Below are 14,585 nucleotides of genomic sequence, written 5' to 3' on the forward strand. Positions count from 1 at the left end.
TTTGTTTGTTTTTGTCTATGTTTTTAATGCTGGGACCAGGACTTTTCCCTATAACTTCCCTCTTGCTCCCTCCTCCCATTTCTGCCGTTGCTACTCAGCTGCTTGATACATAATCAGCATCTCCATTGCTGTCAAAATAGAAAATTCGGTCACTGAGCAATACCAGGGGAAAGGACAGGGCACATCAGCTAATGCAATTTTGTACCTGCAAAATGTTCCGACGTGCATTAATTACACCTTCGGATTTATTGTTGGAAACTGCTGGCTGTTCTGACACACCCACTGGACTCAGGCTTCAACCTCTCATCTTTTCCCACTGCTCCTATACTATTAAGTTGGCTCAGTAAGGTTCATTGTTGTAGTACATCAGTTAAGCTGTCCAAAAGAGGGCAATTGGGCAGTGACAAGACAAGCTCATGTGTAATGTGAAAGAAATGAATGTGGTGATGCATGAAGTGTAATCTCTGCAGTAACATATCAGAGACACTGGTAGGTAATTCACTAGCCACGACATTGATTGATATGCTTAGCAGTGCGCTATGACTATTAGTCCCTGCAACATTAGGAAGATGCACATTTAAAATCTAACGGGTACCTTTATGTGTGTCCAAGATACATAAACAGAAATATATTTATTTCTGGAGTCAAGTTCTTGGAGCGATATGAACTACCGGTGTGTCGTTGCCATCTTTTGTAGAATCAGGTTGGTTTTGTCTCCCCTCCCACCTCACCCAAAGTGGCTTGAGAATTCAGTCATGTTGGACTACAACACAATTTTTTTTTTTTTATCAGCGAGATGATGGCTTAAAACTGATGTCATTATGAGGTTTAAATCAACTTTCTGCTTGCTTGAACATGGTCACCTGGGTACAGATGTACAAGGACAGAAAAAGGTTGATCAACTCTGTTGTCTTTGAGCCAGTCATACCTGGGGTTATAAAATTGAGTTCCATGAACAGTAATCTGTCAACTGTCCCCACAACATACATTTTTTAAACCTGTGTCTGCATTTTCTTTTATAATGAACTAGCCAGTTATCCTGGAAAAAAAGAAAGGTAGCAAGGCTCAAGGGTTGTGTGTTAAAAATGCCGGTAATGCCCACTTCATGATACAGTCATAAAGAATTTTTACATACCTGCTCATGGTTACTTGGTTAAGTAACCTTAAAAAGATGTATGTAAATATCAAAGTATAGGAATAGAGAGTAATATTTTGAGGGCCCTTTTTTTCCCTGAAGGTTATAAAATGGAGGCGTATTTTTGTTGTTCATAAGGTTATTGTAGGTCTTTTTCTGTTTTACATAATTAGCATATCTTTTTCACCTTGGTTTCTTTAATCATCTCATCCTTTCCAGCACCCGTGATTTCATATAGAAATGTACTTGCAATATCATTCTTACCTTTTAATTTGTAAGTGTAAACTATAGATAGGAGAAAGTTCCATGCTCGGTTCTGTACCTGGCAGTGGAGTTGTTTAACCCTGTAAATTGTTCCTGTCTACAATTTTGGAAGAAATGTGTGCTTTCTGGATATTTGATATTCCTTCAGTCTGATATCCCTTCAGTGGCTCGCTTACCTTTTATCTGTCTTAATTCCATCATGAGATCTTGGCTGTCAAATAACAGCATCCGTTGGTAGATAGTATTTATGGGACTAACAGTTTAACATCACTAACAAGGTGTAGCAGTGACGAAGGAGACCGATTTGACCGCTGCCTTCTGAGTCGAATGAGAGTATTCTTAAACATAATTATCACATTGAAATTTGACCCAGAAGTCTACCTGTTGTCAGTCAGTGAGTTACTATTTTATTTATCATTTCTCCCCGTAGACAATGAAACTGATTGGCTAGCTCATTGGAATAAAAGGAGAGTAGAGTAACAGTGAATGTATTCTGCAGGTGTAGCAAGTGTAATTAAACATATGTCTCTTTCTTTATTTGCTGGATACACAGTTTACCTTTAAAATCTTCAAAGTTCTGCTTCTCCCAGGGAAAGTGTTAATACAGTTGTTAGAACCACATTCTTCCATCTCCCCACCTCCCATGCAGCCGAACCAGAAATCAGTTAGTTTATGTTGAAAAATAGGTGGCTTGTCCTTTTCAAGTGTATTTACTTCGTAGAATATAAAAATAGGTGTTGACTTGTGTGGCTTTATATCAATATGCTATCATCAATAGACTAGCCCGTTCACTATTGTGTCAATTGAGTAAACAGCCGTCTGAGGGTCAGCCGTATTCACAGGTAATTGTTGGTGTGCAGGCATCAGTGGCAGGCCTGTTAGCTACACAAACATCCACACAAACATCCACATGTCTCTTTGCAAGGTGTTAGAAAACAATAGCCCAAATGCAGTAAAACCGGACACAGGATTCTGTAGTGACCTTTCCCTTTGTTTAATTTGCCTCCAAGGTTTAATTTCAAGGGACAAGTAATAATTGAATATGCTTAATAACTAAATGCTCATTTGGGACAAAATTCATCAAAATATAATTGGCATTTGATTTTTATGAAGGAAGAAGAAAACCGACTTGGCTGTCGAGGATGCATTCTAAGAATATCTGACCACTTAATGTATCATTTGAAACCTCTTTTATAATATATATTAATTGCAAATACTTGAGCATTTGAACATTTTCGTGGAGAACCGTTAGGAAAGACCAACTGTTTTTGTTAACGCTCCTCTCAGAAAGGCGGAGAAGGTTATTGGTCTGCTGTGCAATAATTTACTCCTCTTTGATATGCAAACGATCCACGGTGAATATAAAAAAATCCTATCAGACTCATTTCACAGTTCTTAACCACTCGGATTCTCTGGAGTCCATCGCCTCATTAGACCAGTGCTCTCCAATGCTAGCATAATTAAAATCTTTAACAGTTTAGCAAAGTAAAGATGTTTGGCTGATCACGTTGAGATGATTATCTATCCATTGTATTCTAAATGACAAAAATAAATTAAATTTAGACCTTGGCATTTTTTATTATGTGTTTCAAATGAATATAATGCACACAGCCTTCTTTTTTAATTTGATACCTTAGATTTGGTAAGAAACATGCCTGTTTCAGTTGCTGCTATATACTCAGAAAATGACAGGCTTTCTAGGACAGCTATGTTACAGTTGATTGAAACAATGAACTGCAATCCAGACGTCCAGGTCTAATGTAGAATTGCCTTATGATGTACAGGGTTCATGATTTCTTTCAGGTGTCCTTTCAGAGGAAACTGTGGCTGTTGTTCGTTGTCATTTAGAATATTTTTCTGTGCATGTATGCACTGGAATATGTGTTGAGATAGAATTTGGAAATCCTGGGCTGTAGAGGCATGTCACCAGAATAAAGGCTATGAGGCCACAGTAGTAAGATCGACATACTGATTATATCTCTTCTTGGGAAAAATACAGTTTAACACTTATTCCTTAAGACCCATGTCCATTTTGGCCTCCTTAAAAACGAAGAGGACTTTATTACTCCAACTTTATTTTGCATTTTCATTTTACTCTGCAATGGTTCATTAGCATTGCTGTAAGAAATGACAGTAATAATAGTGTTACTTGTATAAAAAGTTACTCAGTTTTTCAGTAGACACATCCATCAATTAAGCATGTGGTACTGGAAACCAAAATTAATGAGGAAGATAGGTGTGTTAATGAAATAATCATAGTATAATCAATTTGACTGTTAAAAGTTGAAAAGCATTTCAGGAAGACGATATGAATTCATAATTTATGTCTAAAAGTGATTAATAAAAACTATATTTAATAACAAAGCTATTTGTCATCATTTAAGACTTAAGCACAAAAATTATTCATTTTGTGATTCATGTTGTCATAATAATATAGTTGAACAAATTTATTTTGAGCCCTTCTTTGTGTCTAAAAATATGATAACATCTATCTACCTTTTTTTTTTTTCTTTCCCCCCTCCCCCCCAAAAAAATCTAGAAACAACAGTTTGGATGGAGGCATAATGTCTTTGCAAAGTAGCTGTGTTTTGATTTCTTTTCATGGGTGTCTTTTATGTATGATGAGGGCACTTCACCTCGGCTGCTCAGGGGGAAGACATGCTTGTTACTACCGTATTTGCTTTAGTTGGGAGGGGAAAAAACTACACATACCAAAAAAAAAAAAAAAAACCTAATACTAGGCTTTGTTTACTGACTCTTTGATTTAATTACTGTTTGAAGAGGACGGAATTAGCTGTTAATTGATTTAATTATCCAATTTGTTTGTTTCAGGCATGATTCCAACAGAACTGCAGCAGCTCTGGAAAGAAGTGACAAGTGCTCATACTGCAGAAGAAACCACAGGCAACAATCACAGCAGTTTGGATCTGACCACGACATGTGTCTCTTCCTCTGCCCCTTCCAAGACCTCCTTAATAATGAACCCGCATGCCTCTACTAATGGACAGCTTTCAGTCCACACCCCCAAAAGGGAAAGGTAGGAATGAGCCACTGAGCTGTGTCCAGACTGTCTTTAACATGGAGGGGAATGGGTGGCCAGGCCTCGCCATATCTCTGTGCTCCCTAATTGGATCCGTGTGACTTGAATGTGCATATAATTACTTAAGAATGTATTCAGTATTGTTTCGGTGTGAAGCATCTAATTATTTTCACCTTTTCAACATGAAATTAGCACTTATCTCGATCAAACCTAAACTTAGGAACCCAGGCAGTGTCTTTTAGTTTCTCTTTGGGTGGGTTGGATTTCAAGCCTTCCTGGCTTACCCTTTCTGCCAAGTGCTCACTCTGTACAAGCTGATTTCCTTGGCTCTAAATGCCTTCTAAGGGAATAGCAGTGTCTGCTGTGGGCGATTTTGATTCATAGTTTGAGAAAAAATAAAACTTATACTACTCTGCACTGCCCTCCTTGATGGCAGGGAGCCCATCTTTGCATCATTGTGTCCCCAAAGCACATGGCCTTTTTAATAGTAAACCTTCAGAAAGGTTTGAAGAGTAGAGAGACGGAAGGGATTCGTGCATGTACACACACAAGCATACACAGTGCACTTTCTCTTGATCATGGACTATGTTGTAGCATTGTCTCAGTTGTCGTATTCCTGTTTGGAAGTTAAGACTTTATCTTTTTAAATTGCCCTGAGATTCACTTGGATGTTAGTTAAAGCTAAAGGTGTTTTAGAGATCTACAATATGCCATGTGAGCCTACAGTTATAAGAAAATGAAATCGTTAATCCATGTTATTGTATCTTAGCACCCAGAAACATTAATACTACTGTCGATGCTTTCCAAAAGTAGAATATATGTACAATGTTCCTAAAATTAAAAACTTTTTCACTTTACTATTTTTAAATTGTTCCCGTATATTTGATAGTGCAGAGCTTCCACAGACAGACGAAACCTTAAAAGTAATATGTGATAGTCTTGTCATTTCCATCAGGAAAAACAAATCTTATATTTCATTCTAAATAAAAGTGACTTGGTGAAAGTTTCTTAATTATGTTTTTCACTTAAGCAATTACAAGTATAATTTCATATACTTCTTGAAATATCGAACATTAGGAAGCCCACTGATTAAATTAGATTCGTATCTTTATGCCAGCAACGTTTTATCCATTTAGACTTTAGTAATCACAGAAAACATCTGAATATTTGTGTGCGTGTGTATCACATTCAAGCATAAAACTCATGAGAGACTCCCAGAAATGAAGTTTATAAATGTTTTAACCAAAACTTAGAACTTTCTTTTTAAGATTAGTTTGGAGTTTCCGTTTTAAACTTACTGGTTTAGAAGAGCTTGAAGAATAGAATGATGGACAGTAAGAATCAGTTTGGAACCATCAGGCCAAATGTGGCTTCCTTTGTTTCCAGTTAAGATAGATTGGTGTGTCTGGAAGTCAGTCTCAGCTCTTGCTTTATAATGTCTTACAATGTCTTTGCAATTTAAAAAAAAATACTAAACCTTAGATCGCTTTAAAGGTTCTAGGTTGTTGTCCTTTGCTGTACTTGCTTTTGGAGTCCTCAGGTTGATGCTGTCCATTTACTGCAAAGTGATTGAATTACATCTTTATCCATAGGCAGAGCAGGAGGCCCATATACTGAAAAATGCCGACTGATGCACTTAAGGTATTTGTTGCAATCTTGTCGGACGTTGTGGAGCCTGCACAGATTTCCTGTGACACAGAAACTCTTCTTGTTTAGATGCACTATGCTCGGTTTCATTCTAAAAGGTTATATATCTGTAGTCAGGTGATAGATTAGCAGTGAGGCAAGTGGGAGAAGAATAGCCCTTTTCATGTATTAAAGCGCATTTGAAAGCAAATGGATCTAAGAGACAGTCTAAATCCAGGAGAATGAGTTTATTTGATTTTTTTTTTTTTTGGTGTGGTCCTTATTTGCACAAAAGTTGAGCATAATCTTCATTATACTACATGCCAAAATTAGAATATGGATCAGAAAAGAATCTAGGTTTTACCGAGCCTTAATCTGGATTCAAAAACAGGCTGAATTTTCCAACTGTACATGCGATGAAGAAACAGCTATGAAATTATATGCCACTATTTCATCTCTCGGATCTCAGGTTATATTACCTGGTAGGTTCCTAGATGTGACTGGATTAAAAGAAAATTCTGGTTAGCACATTTTAACTGAATGTAGCAAATAAGACAAATGAGCACCTTAGGTTGAAGATAATTCAATAGTTATAAACTAAAAAATCAATCATTGTGTTCATATAGGTACTTATAACGAATGTTATGCGGTTTTACCTTCTAATGGTTAATTTTAAAATCGTGTGTGCTAGCCTGTTTGAATAGTGGAAAATGATCAAAAAAGCTATCACTGCAAAAATATGTTCTCACTTATACCCTGAGTTGTCGTTTGTCTTAGGAGTCCTTTAGAAAAGGTTCATCCCGTGCTCACCAATGCGTTTGTGAAATGTCTATCTTTCCAAGCTCTCCCTTGCTTTCAGTGTAATATTCTTTTCCCCTCCATTTTCCTGGAGCAGTATCTGGACAAGCAAGAGCCCCTGCCACACTGAATGATAATCTAGCCCCTCAAGCTCTAATCTTAGGTTAAGAATTCTTTTTGAAAGGATTTAGGAGTGAAAATTTGTTGAAAAAGGCAGTATGGTCAGAGTTTTTGTTTTTAAAGCAGTGCGATGTCTAATAATCTCACCTGGGCTGCATGTTTCCCTGCCTTTTGGGAAACCCCTCTCCCTGCTCTTACCCCCATGCAGTTTGCGGGCTTCTGTGAGCAGCCGCTGCAGCGCCAGCTCTGGGGTTTGGTGAGTTGCAATCTGTTAAGGAGATAAATAATGCGCTTGGCACGACACTCCTACTTTCCTCTTTAATTTGTCTTACACAAGGAAAATTATAATTAAATCATTCAGGGTAAACCCTTGAGTGTAGAGAAGGGAAAAAACACACTTTTATAAAGATTGCCAATAGAAACCCACTTCCCTTTTGCGCAGGGTACGCACATTTATCAGTATTCAGCACTATTACGGGAGGAGCGGCCCATGATTTGTGAGGCGATAACCAACACTCAAATCAAGGCTTGTTAAGAGCCTGTCCCTGTGCAATCACGGACATTCAGCATCATTAGAATTCAGTACTGGCGCTGAGCTTCATGCTTTGATTCTCTTCCAACAATTTAATAATGTTTATTGTGCTGATTATATATAAATTCATTGGCATACCTTGGTTGACAGTGCCTGAGAGAAGCGTGTTGGGGAGGAATTTCAGAAGCTGAAGGGAGCTGAAAGAGGAAGCAGGTACATTCACACCTCTACTGTCATTTTATTCCACAGGACCAGGGAGTCATGACTTCTTAGGTAAATAGACAAACCTCAGACCTGGGATACTAGCAAACATAAAGATATTATCTTGGTGGGGTTTTTTTTGGTGTTTTTTTTTGTTTTTTTGTTTTTTTGTTTTTAGCTTGTCTGACTCTCTTGCTTTAGGAAATTCTAAGTTTTGGTGTGGGTAAATAAAATCAATGGAATGCAAATGAAACATTTATTAAAATGCTAAATTTATTAAAGCCCTTTGAGCTTCTTGGATCAAAGCAGCTATGTAAATACAAATAGTAATTACTATTTAAATAATTGCTTGAATTAAAGTACTAAATATCACATTATGTCATGGTGCACTAGGGAAAGGAAGGGAGCTCACATTTAATCAGTTCTTTCTCTAGCCTTCGGGAGTGATGTCTCATTCTGTCCACATGACCTCTGGAAAGCAGTAGGGATTATTATACCCATTTTACAGATGAGGAAATTGAGTAACAGAGATTAAATAACTGACCTAGGGCCACAGAACTGGTTAGTGGCATATCCAAGATCCAAATTCAAGTCTCTCTTTTAGTTTATAAAACAGTACTTAAAGTCTCCATTTAAATTAGAAGTGAATACAGTCATGCACCCATAATGACGTTTCGGTCAACGCCGGACTGAATATAGGACAGTGGCCCCATAAAATTTTAATGGAGCTGAAGAACTGTCACCTAGTGACATCTTAATATCATAGCACAACGCATTGCTCACTTGTTTGTGATGATGCTGGTATAAACAAACCTGAGCTGCCAGCTGTACAAAAATGTAGCACATACAATCAGATATAGTACATAATACGTGATAACAAAGGACTGCATTACTGGTTTATGTATTTACTATACTTTTCATCACCAATTTAAAATGTATTCTTTCCACTCACTAAAGAAAAAAAGTTTGCGGTAAAATATTAGGCCGCGTTACACCGCAGCATCCTCACATATCTCATGCTTACCATGCCTCTTGATTGCATCATTTTCTCTGTGCTTGATTTAATCTCGTGTTGTTTTGTACAGGAACATGCTGTACGGGCTTGTAGCCCAGAAGCAATAGGCTACATGTACCATAGAGCCTAGGTGTGTAGTAGGCTATATACTATCTAGGTTTGTATATGTACACTCTGTGATGTTCGTACAGTGAAGAAATGGCTTAACGATGTGTTTCTCAGAATGGATCCCTGTCGTTAGGCATCACATGACTACTTAATTATGATCAATTAAAGTCAATGTTCCTAAAAGAAATTTTAGATTTAATTTAAATTCAATTCAACAACGTGTGTATTCACTTAACCTACTGTGTGCATGCACATCCGCACATTTAAAGGAAAATAGTAGTTTCCTCTTTTAGCTTGAATACAGATATTTACTAGGCCTTTTATGAAGGGAGGAGTTGGGGAGAATTTGCAAAAATATAAATCATTTACGGTCTGAAACAGCATATAAAAAACAATGAACCCCATGCAGGATTTTCACACAGGCAAATGCAAAACAAGCCTCTCTGTCTTTTAAAAGTATTCTCACTTTCCTTCCTGCCTTATAAATCTTGTGTTTCCTCGTCGAATACATCATTTGGTCTTTATTCCATTAGAACGATTTCTTTTTTTTCTGATCCTTCCCAGATTTTTGCTTTCAGTTCAACCACCATTAGTAGATGTTTTATAACTTGAGTATTTCTCAGATTCATAGCTCTTCTAAATATTTGTTCAAAGACTTCCTTAAGCATTCGGTGAAGAGGTTTCTTTAATCTCTAGAAAGATCACAGTCATGCTGCCTTTTCTTTCTTTGGGGTTTTCATGTTCTCAGAATCAGGTGACCCATATTGGGTGTCTTCTCTCGAGGTCTAACCTGCCTTCTGCCCAATCACACGTTTCTTCCTTCGTTTTCATTCTCATTTGTTGACGCAGCCCAGTGGATTCCAGTTGCTTGCATTTTCTCCACTCCACAGTTGGCAGCTATTTTCAAATAACCCTAGAAGGTTTTTGCTTGGCTAGTGTACTTTCAGATATTTTCACTCAATACGCAGTCTCTCTTTTTTATTTGTGGCCTTTTGACGTATTGCCATGTATTTGACTATATAACAATAACATTTGTGTTTATCAGGTCCCACTGTTTTCAGAAGGCAGCGAACTCTGAAACGTGGACAGGCATGGTGTTTTCTTTCTTTCTTTAAATTCTGTGTTGATGAATTAATAGTGATGCTTTGGGTTTATTTGTTAAAATTCTAGAAGGTTTCAGAACTGTCCCAGTTTCACAAGCCTGTAAACTTTTGCACATTTTCATATTCATATTTAGGACCTATTGAGCCAGAAATTTAAGCAGTAAGCTCTAGCTCCTATTACTCCGAGTAGCTCTTTCTCATTTCAACTTTTTTTTGGATTTGTTTTGGAAAATCAGATGATTTCTTTTGTAATTTTTTTTTTATTCGAAGTACTGAACACACTGGTTACCACAAATTTTTCTTTCCCATTCGAGCATTTTGGAGAACCTGCAGTCAAATTGTCTTCAAAATTAGTGCTGCTACTTCCTGCCAATATGCGTTGAGGCAATTGATCTATAACAGAGGTCAGCAAATTATGGCCTAACAGCCATATCTGGCTTACTGCTCATTTTATAAATAAAGTTTTATTGGAACAGAAATGCTCATTCATTTATACACTGTCTATGGCTGCTTTCATATTGTCGTGGAACTCAGAATGATTTTATAACCTGCAGAAGCCACGTAGCTAGTTGGAGACAAGGCCAGGACTGGAACCGAGATCTCCTTTACTATCAAGTCCTTGCAGTGACTGCCATTTGCCAGGTGGTTCCCAGGTGGTCTGCTCATCAGAACCACTGTGGCTCCACCCTGGCTATAGGATTACAGTTTCCAGTGGGTAAAGCTCAGAGATTGGGACCAGGCCATCAACTTCAAGGGTGATAGCCCAGGGACAGACCTATCTGTTTAGCCATTGTTTGGGAGAAGCCCCAACAGATTGTCTGCTGCAGGTTCTTCTATGCTGCCTCTTCTTTTTGCAGGGAGGTAAGTCGGGTGACTAGCAATGGAGCACATAAAGAGCAGGCTGGGCATGTCTTGTCAGCTGCTGTAGAGCAGGGATCCCCAACCCCAGGACCATGGGCTGGTACCTGTCTGTAGCCTGTTAGAAACCGGGTTGCACAGCAGATGAGTGGCGTATGTGCGAGCGAAGCTTCATCTGTATTTGCAGCCACTCCTCAGCACTAGCATCACCGCCTCAGCTCCACCTTAGATCATCAGACATTAGAGTCTCATGGGAACACTGGTCCCTGGTGCCCAAAAGTTACCTCTGTTATAGAGGACTGGAAAGAGAAGTAGGTGTGGCCGATTGCAAAGGCCTAAAATACTGGTGCTTCTTTCTGCTCCAGAGCAGATGCTTGGTAGAGTCACCTGTCCCTCATCTATCTGCATAGAAAGTAGCCTGTTTGGGGCAAAAACGTTCCTCATATCATAAATAAGCACCTGGGAGCTTTTCGACAATTTATACCCCAGATGTGCTGCTGGGTATTTGGCAACCATCGTGCTTTGAAGAGCTATGATGTGTTTTTCTTGTTGCCTACAACCAATTGCTTCTAGGTCTTAGAAGTAGGAAGAAAGGTTCTTTTGGGGCAGTGGAACCTGGTGCCTTATCACTTTCTGTCATTCACACATGCAGTGAGGCCAAAGGGGGAAAAAACTTTAAAATGTTGACTTGCCATGAGGGATATGTTTACGAATGTTCTTAACTGTTCACTTGGTGAGGTGATTAAAAGAAAAAAAAAATAAAAACAACAACTCAGCCATTATTCTCCAAGAGCTGTTGTGTCTTATCTCAAAGTACGTTTTACTATAACATACCATCATTAGACTCTATGAAATCTTTTTTCACTTTATTGTATTTAAATGATAAATGCTTTCCAATAAATGACATCATTGGTCTGGAGAGTCATAGTCTTAAGTTTCTCTTAAACCCAGTCGATTTTAATTTTTTTTCTTGGTATATTGTATAACATGAACGTCGACGATGGCCCATTTCGTGTCTAACGTGCATATTTCCCAAAACATTTGAACCCCCAGTTTCTCGCATTATGTAGAGTAGACATTCTTTTCTGATGAGTTGTTCCTAAAAAAAGATTTTTTTCTGCCAGATCCCTTTGTTGGTACTCAACCAATTTACAGGTGTTTACACTGATGTGGAAGGGCCTGTGCTTTCTGAATGTTTATTCTACACCAAGGCTGTGAAGGAAAGCATGTGGTAGAGGAATAGTTAGGACCAGTCTTTGGGAACTCTGATAGCATTGTTCCTTGTGCTGGGATTTTCTCTTGTACCTGTAAAAGAGTTATTGAAATGCATACTTTGCCACATGGATTAAAGGAATAAAAATTTTTCTTTGCCGGATATTGGATCCATCCAGAAGTGGAAAGGGTCTACAAAAGCCATGTGGCATGGCAAAGTCCTAGTATTACTCTGTTCTCACTTAAATGACAAGGAGTCCCATGTTCTTAATCCAATAAGGGGGGCAGATAGGCGACCTCTGCAAGAGGCTTAACTGGAAGTCATGTTCTTTCTAAAGACTTGCAAGGATGCCTTTTCCACTGGCGTTACCCTGTAGCCTGGCTCTCTCTCTGCAGCTATTTCTGAAAAGCCTCCGGTCTGTTGACTGGCTCACTGGGGTAATGCAAATGAGTGTGTTACATATGTACAGCAGTCCTAAAGTTCTTTATTCCACTCGCTTTTGTAATCAGTCAGGGCCTACATATATTATAAAGTATATTCTCCTCATTAAAACAATAGTGGAAGCTCACAAAGGGAAATTGTTAATATGTGTTCCAGCTTGTCATTTCTGCCTGTGTGAATAAAGAAGATAACCGTTCCTTTGGGAAACTATTTCGGGAATTGAACAACAGATATGCTAGCCAGAGAATTCTCTTAACTGTAATTTTCCTTTTCGCGTGTACTCAAAAATAACATCCCGATGGGCTCCTCAGTGCCTCTGCACATAGAGAGCACAATTGCCACAGCCCAGGTGGTAGTAATATAGGACAGTCCCCCGGGCACATGTTGCCAAGAGTTGTACAGCTTGTTCAGTGTCTTCATCCATATGGCAGTCTGTCCCATTCACAGAAAGGCTTTGGGGCTGTGCCTGGTGGGTACTCGGGTCAGTGTAGTGTGAAGAGAAGGCTTCCACTCACAGTAACCTCATGGTACAGTTTTATGGTAGATCTGAGTTGCAACATGCACATACACCACACACACTCACCTGAGAAATTTCAGAACAGCCTTTCTGGTTTCCTTTTCTCCCACTTTATTTTTAGAAGAAAATGGTTAAGTCAGGAGGGTATAATTCAGGTGCATGAAATATACCTGGTTTATAGAAAGTCTTTTAAAAAAAAAGCACATACACACCCCACCTTTCTGGGTGGTGGTTCATGAGTTAACTCAGTTTAAGGATGGCATGCCTGTACTAGAATTCTTCTGCAAACTCTGTGGCCTTTGTTCTCTTTTTTTTTGCATTTTCAATTGTGAAAACTATTTTCAAGGTACAGTTTGGATTGTTGGGCTAGTTTTTTGTTTTTGTTTGTTTTGTTAAGTCTTAAATTAAAAAAAAAAAGAAAGGAAAAAGGAAAAGAAAATCATTATCAGCCTCAAATCTGACAGTAAAACATTCCCTGGAGTTACTAGAACTGAAAAAGGAGAATCAAGAAAACAGAGGTTTCCCAGGAAGCAAGGTGAAAAAAAGGGACATTTTAAAAGGCACTTTGGAAAATTTACCAGAAAGCAAAGAGTTCTTCATTTATACACCCCAATTTTTTTTTTTTTTTTTTTTTTTGCTTTTGTGTAACTATTTGTATTCTTGTTTGGTAAACAAACAGACCCCATAGCAACTGCAGCTGATGATATTTATACTACCTGTAAGACTTCCCTAAATAAATAGACACACTCTTATGACCTTCAGATTTCATTCCTTTTATAGTCTTCAAAGAAATCAGTCTAATGGCAAGTTGAGTTCTTCCTTCTTTCCTTCTTTTCTTCCTTTCTTCTTTTCTTTATCTTTTAAAATTTTTTATCTTTGAAAAATAGTTTACATCTTGGCTGTGAATGCTGAGTATAAAGGTACGTTATGGCAGAAGGAAAGAAAAATTTGAAGTGTTTGTGTAAATGATTTGGTCTTTGGTTCCAAGAGGAGCCTTTTTAGCTATCCAGTGGGATTTCAGGTTGTAAACACAAAAGGCTAAAATTCCACAAAAGTATTGCTATAGACCTTAGAATTAGACAGGCATCTATGGCTGTGTCTCTACTTTTTATGTCTTAAATATTAATGGAAATATTCTGGTGCATATGAGTCCCTATATTCAACTTAAATTTTTCCATGAGTCATGTTTATGACAAGAACAAAATGTCTCGTGTTAAAGATCAGTGTGAGTAATAAATGGCAGTTTAATTACAATTTTGACACCAAGAACTGGAATAATCCAGTGGTATTTGAAAAATTATAGGATTGTGCAAACAGAACTAAAAAGAAACGTATGGATAAATTGGAAGTTGACCAGAGTTCAACAAAAATGTGTACCTAAGAGGGACAGAAGTCACTGGACAGTACTAACGTGTATCCATTCATTTCACAAAACTTAACAAGCTCCATCCATGCTCCAAGTGCCCTAGGCTCTGGGTGATACAACCATGAGCTTGACAAAGTCTGTCCTCATGAAGCTGACGTTGCAGAGGAGAAATAGAACAAACAGGTAATTATATAATAAAAATACAGATAGAATCAACTTCTGAAAAAAAGAAAAGTAAAGCAGGGAAG

General features: G+C 38.0%; 1 protein-coding gene across 10 annotated transcripts in view; it reads left to right on the forward strand.

Annotated features, from left to right (window-relative positions):
* Nucleotides 1-14,585, forward strand: part of FOXP1 (forkhead box P1) — a 573,767-nt gene that overhangs the window by 494,896 nt on the left and 64,286 nt on the right. For all 10 annotated transcript variants that reach the window (XM_015593721.2, XM_025050689.1, XM_006917474.3 and 7 more), the window contains one exon: nt 4,232-4,436. In XM_015593721.2, the coding sequence (XP_015449207.1) occupies nt 4,232-4,436 (205 nt within the window). The remainder of the gene's footprint in view (nt 1-4,231; nt 4,437-14,585) is intronic.

Source organism: Pteropus alecto, unplaced genomic scaffold (genome assembly GCF_000325575.1).
Source record: "Pteropus alecto unplaced genomic scaffold, ASM32557v1 scaffold75, whole genome shotgun sequence".
Lineage (NCBI taxonomy): Eukaryota > Metazoa > Chordata > Mammalia > Chiroptera > Pteropodidae > Pteropus > Pteropus alecto.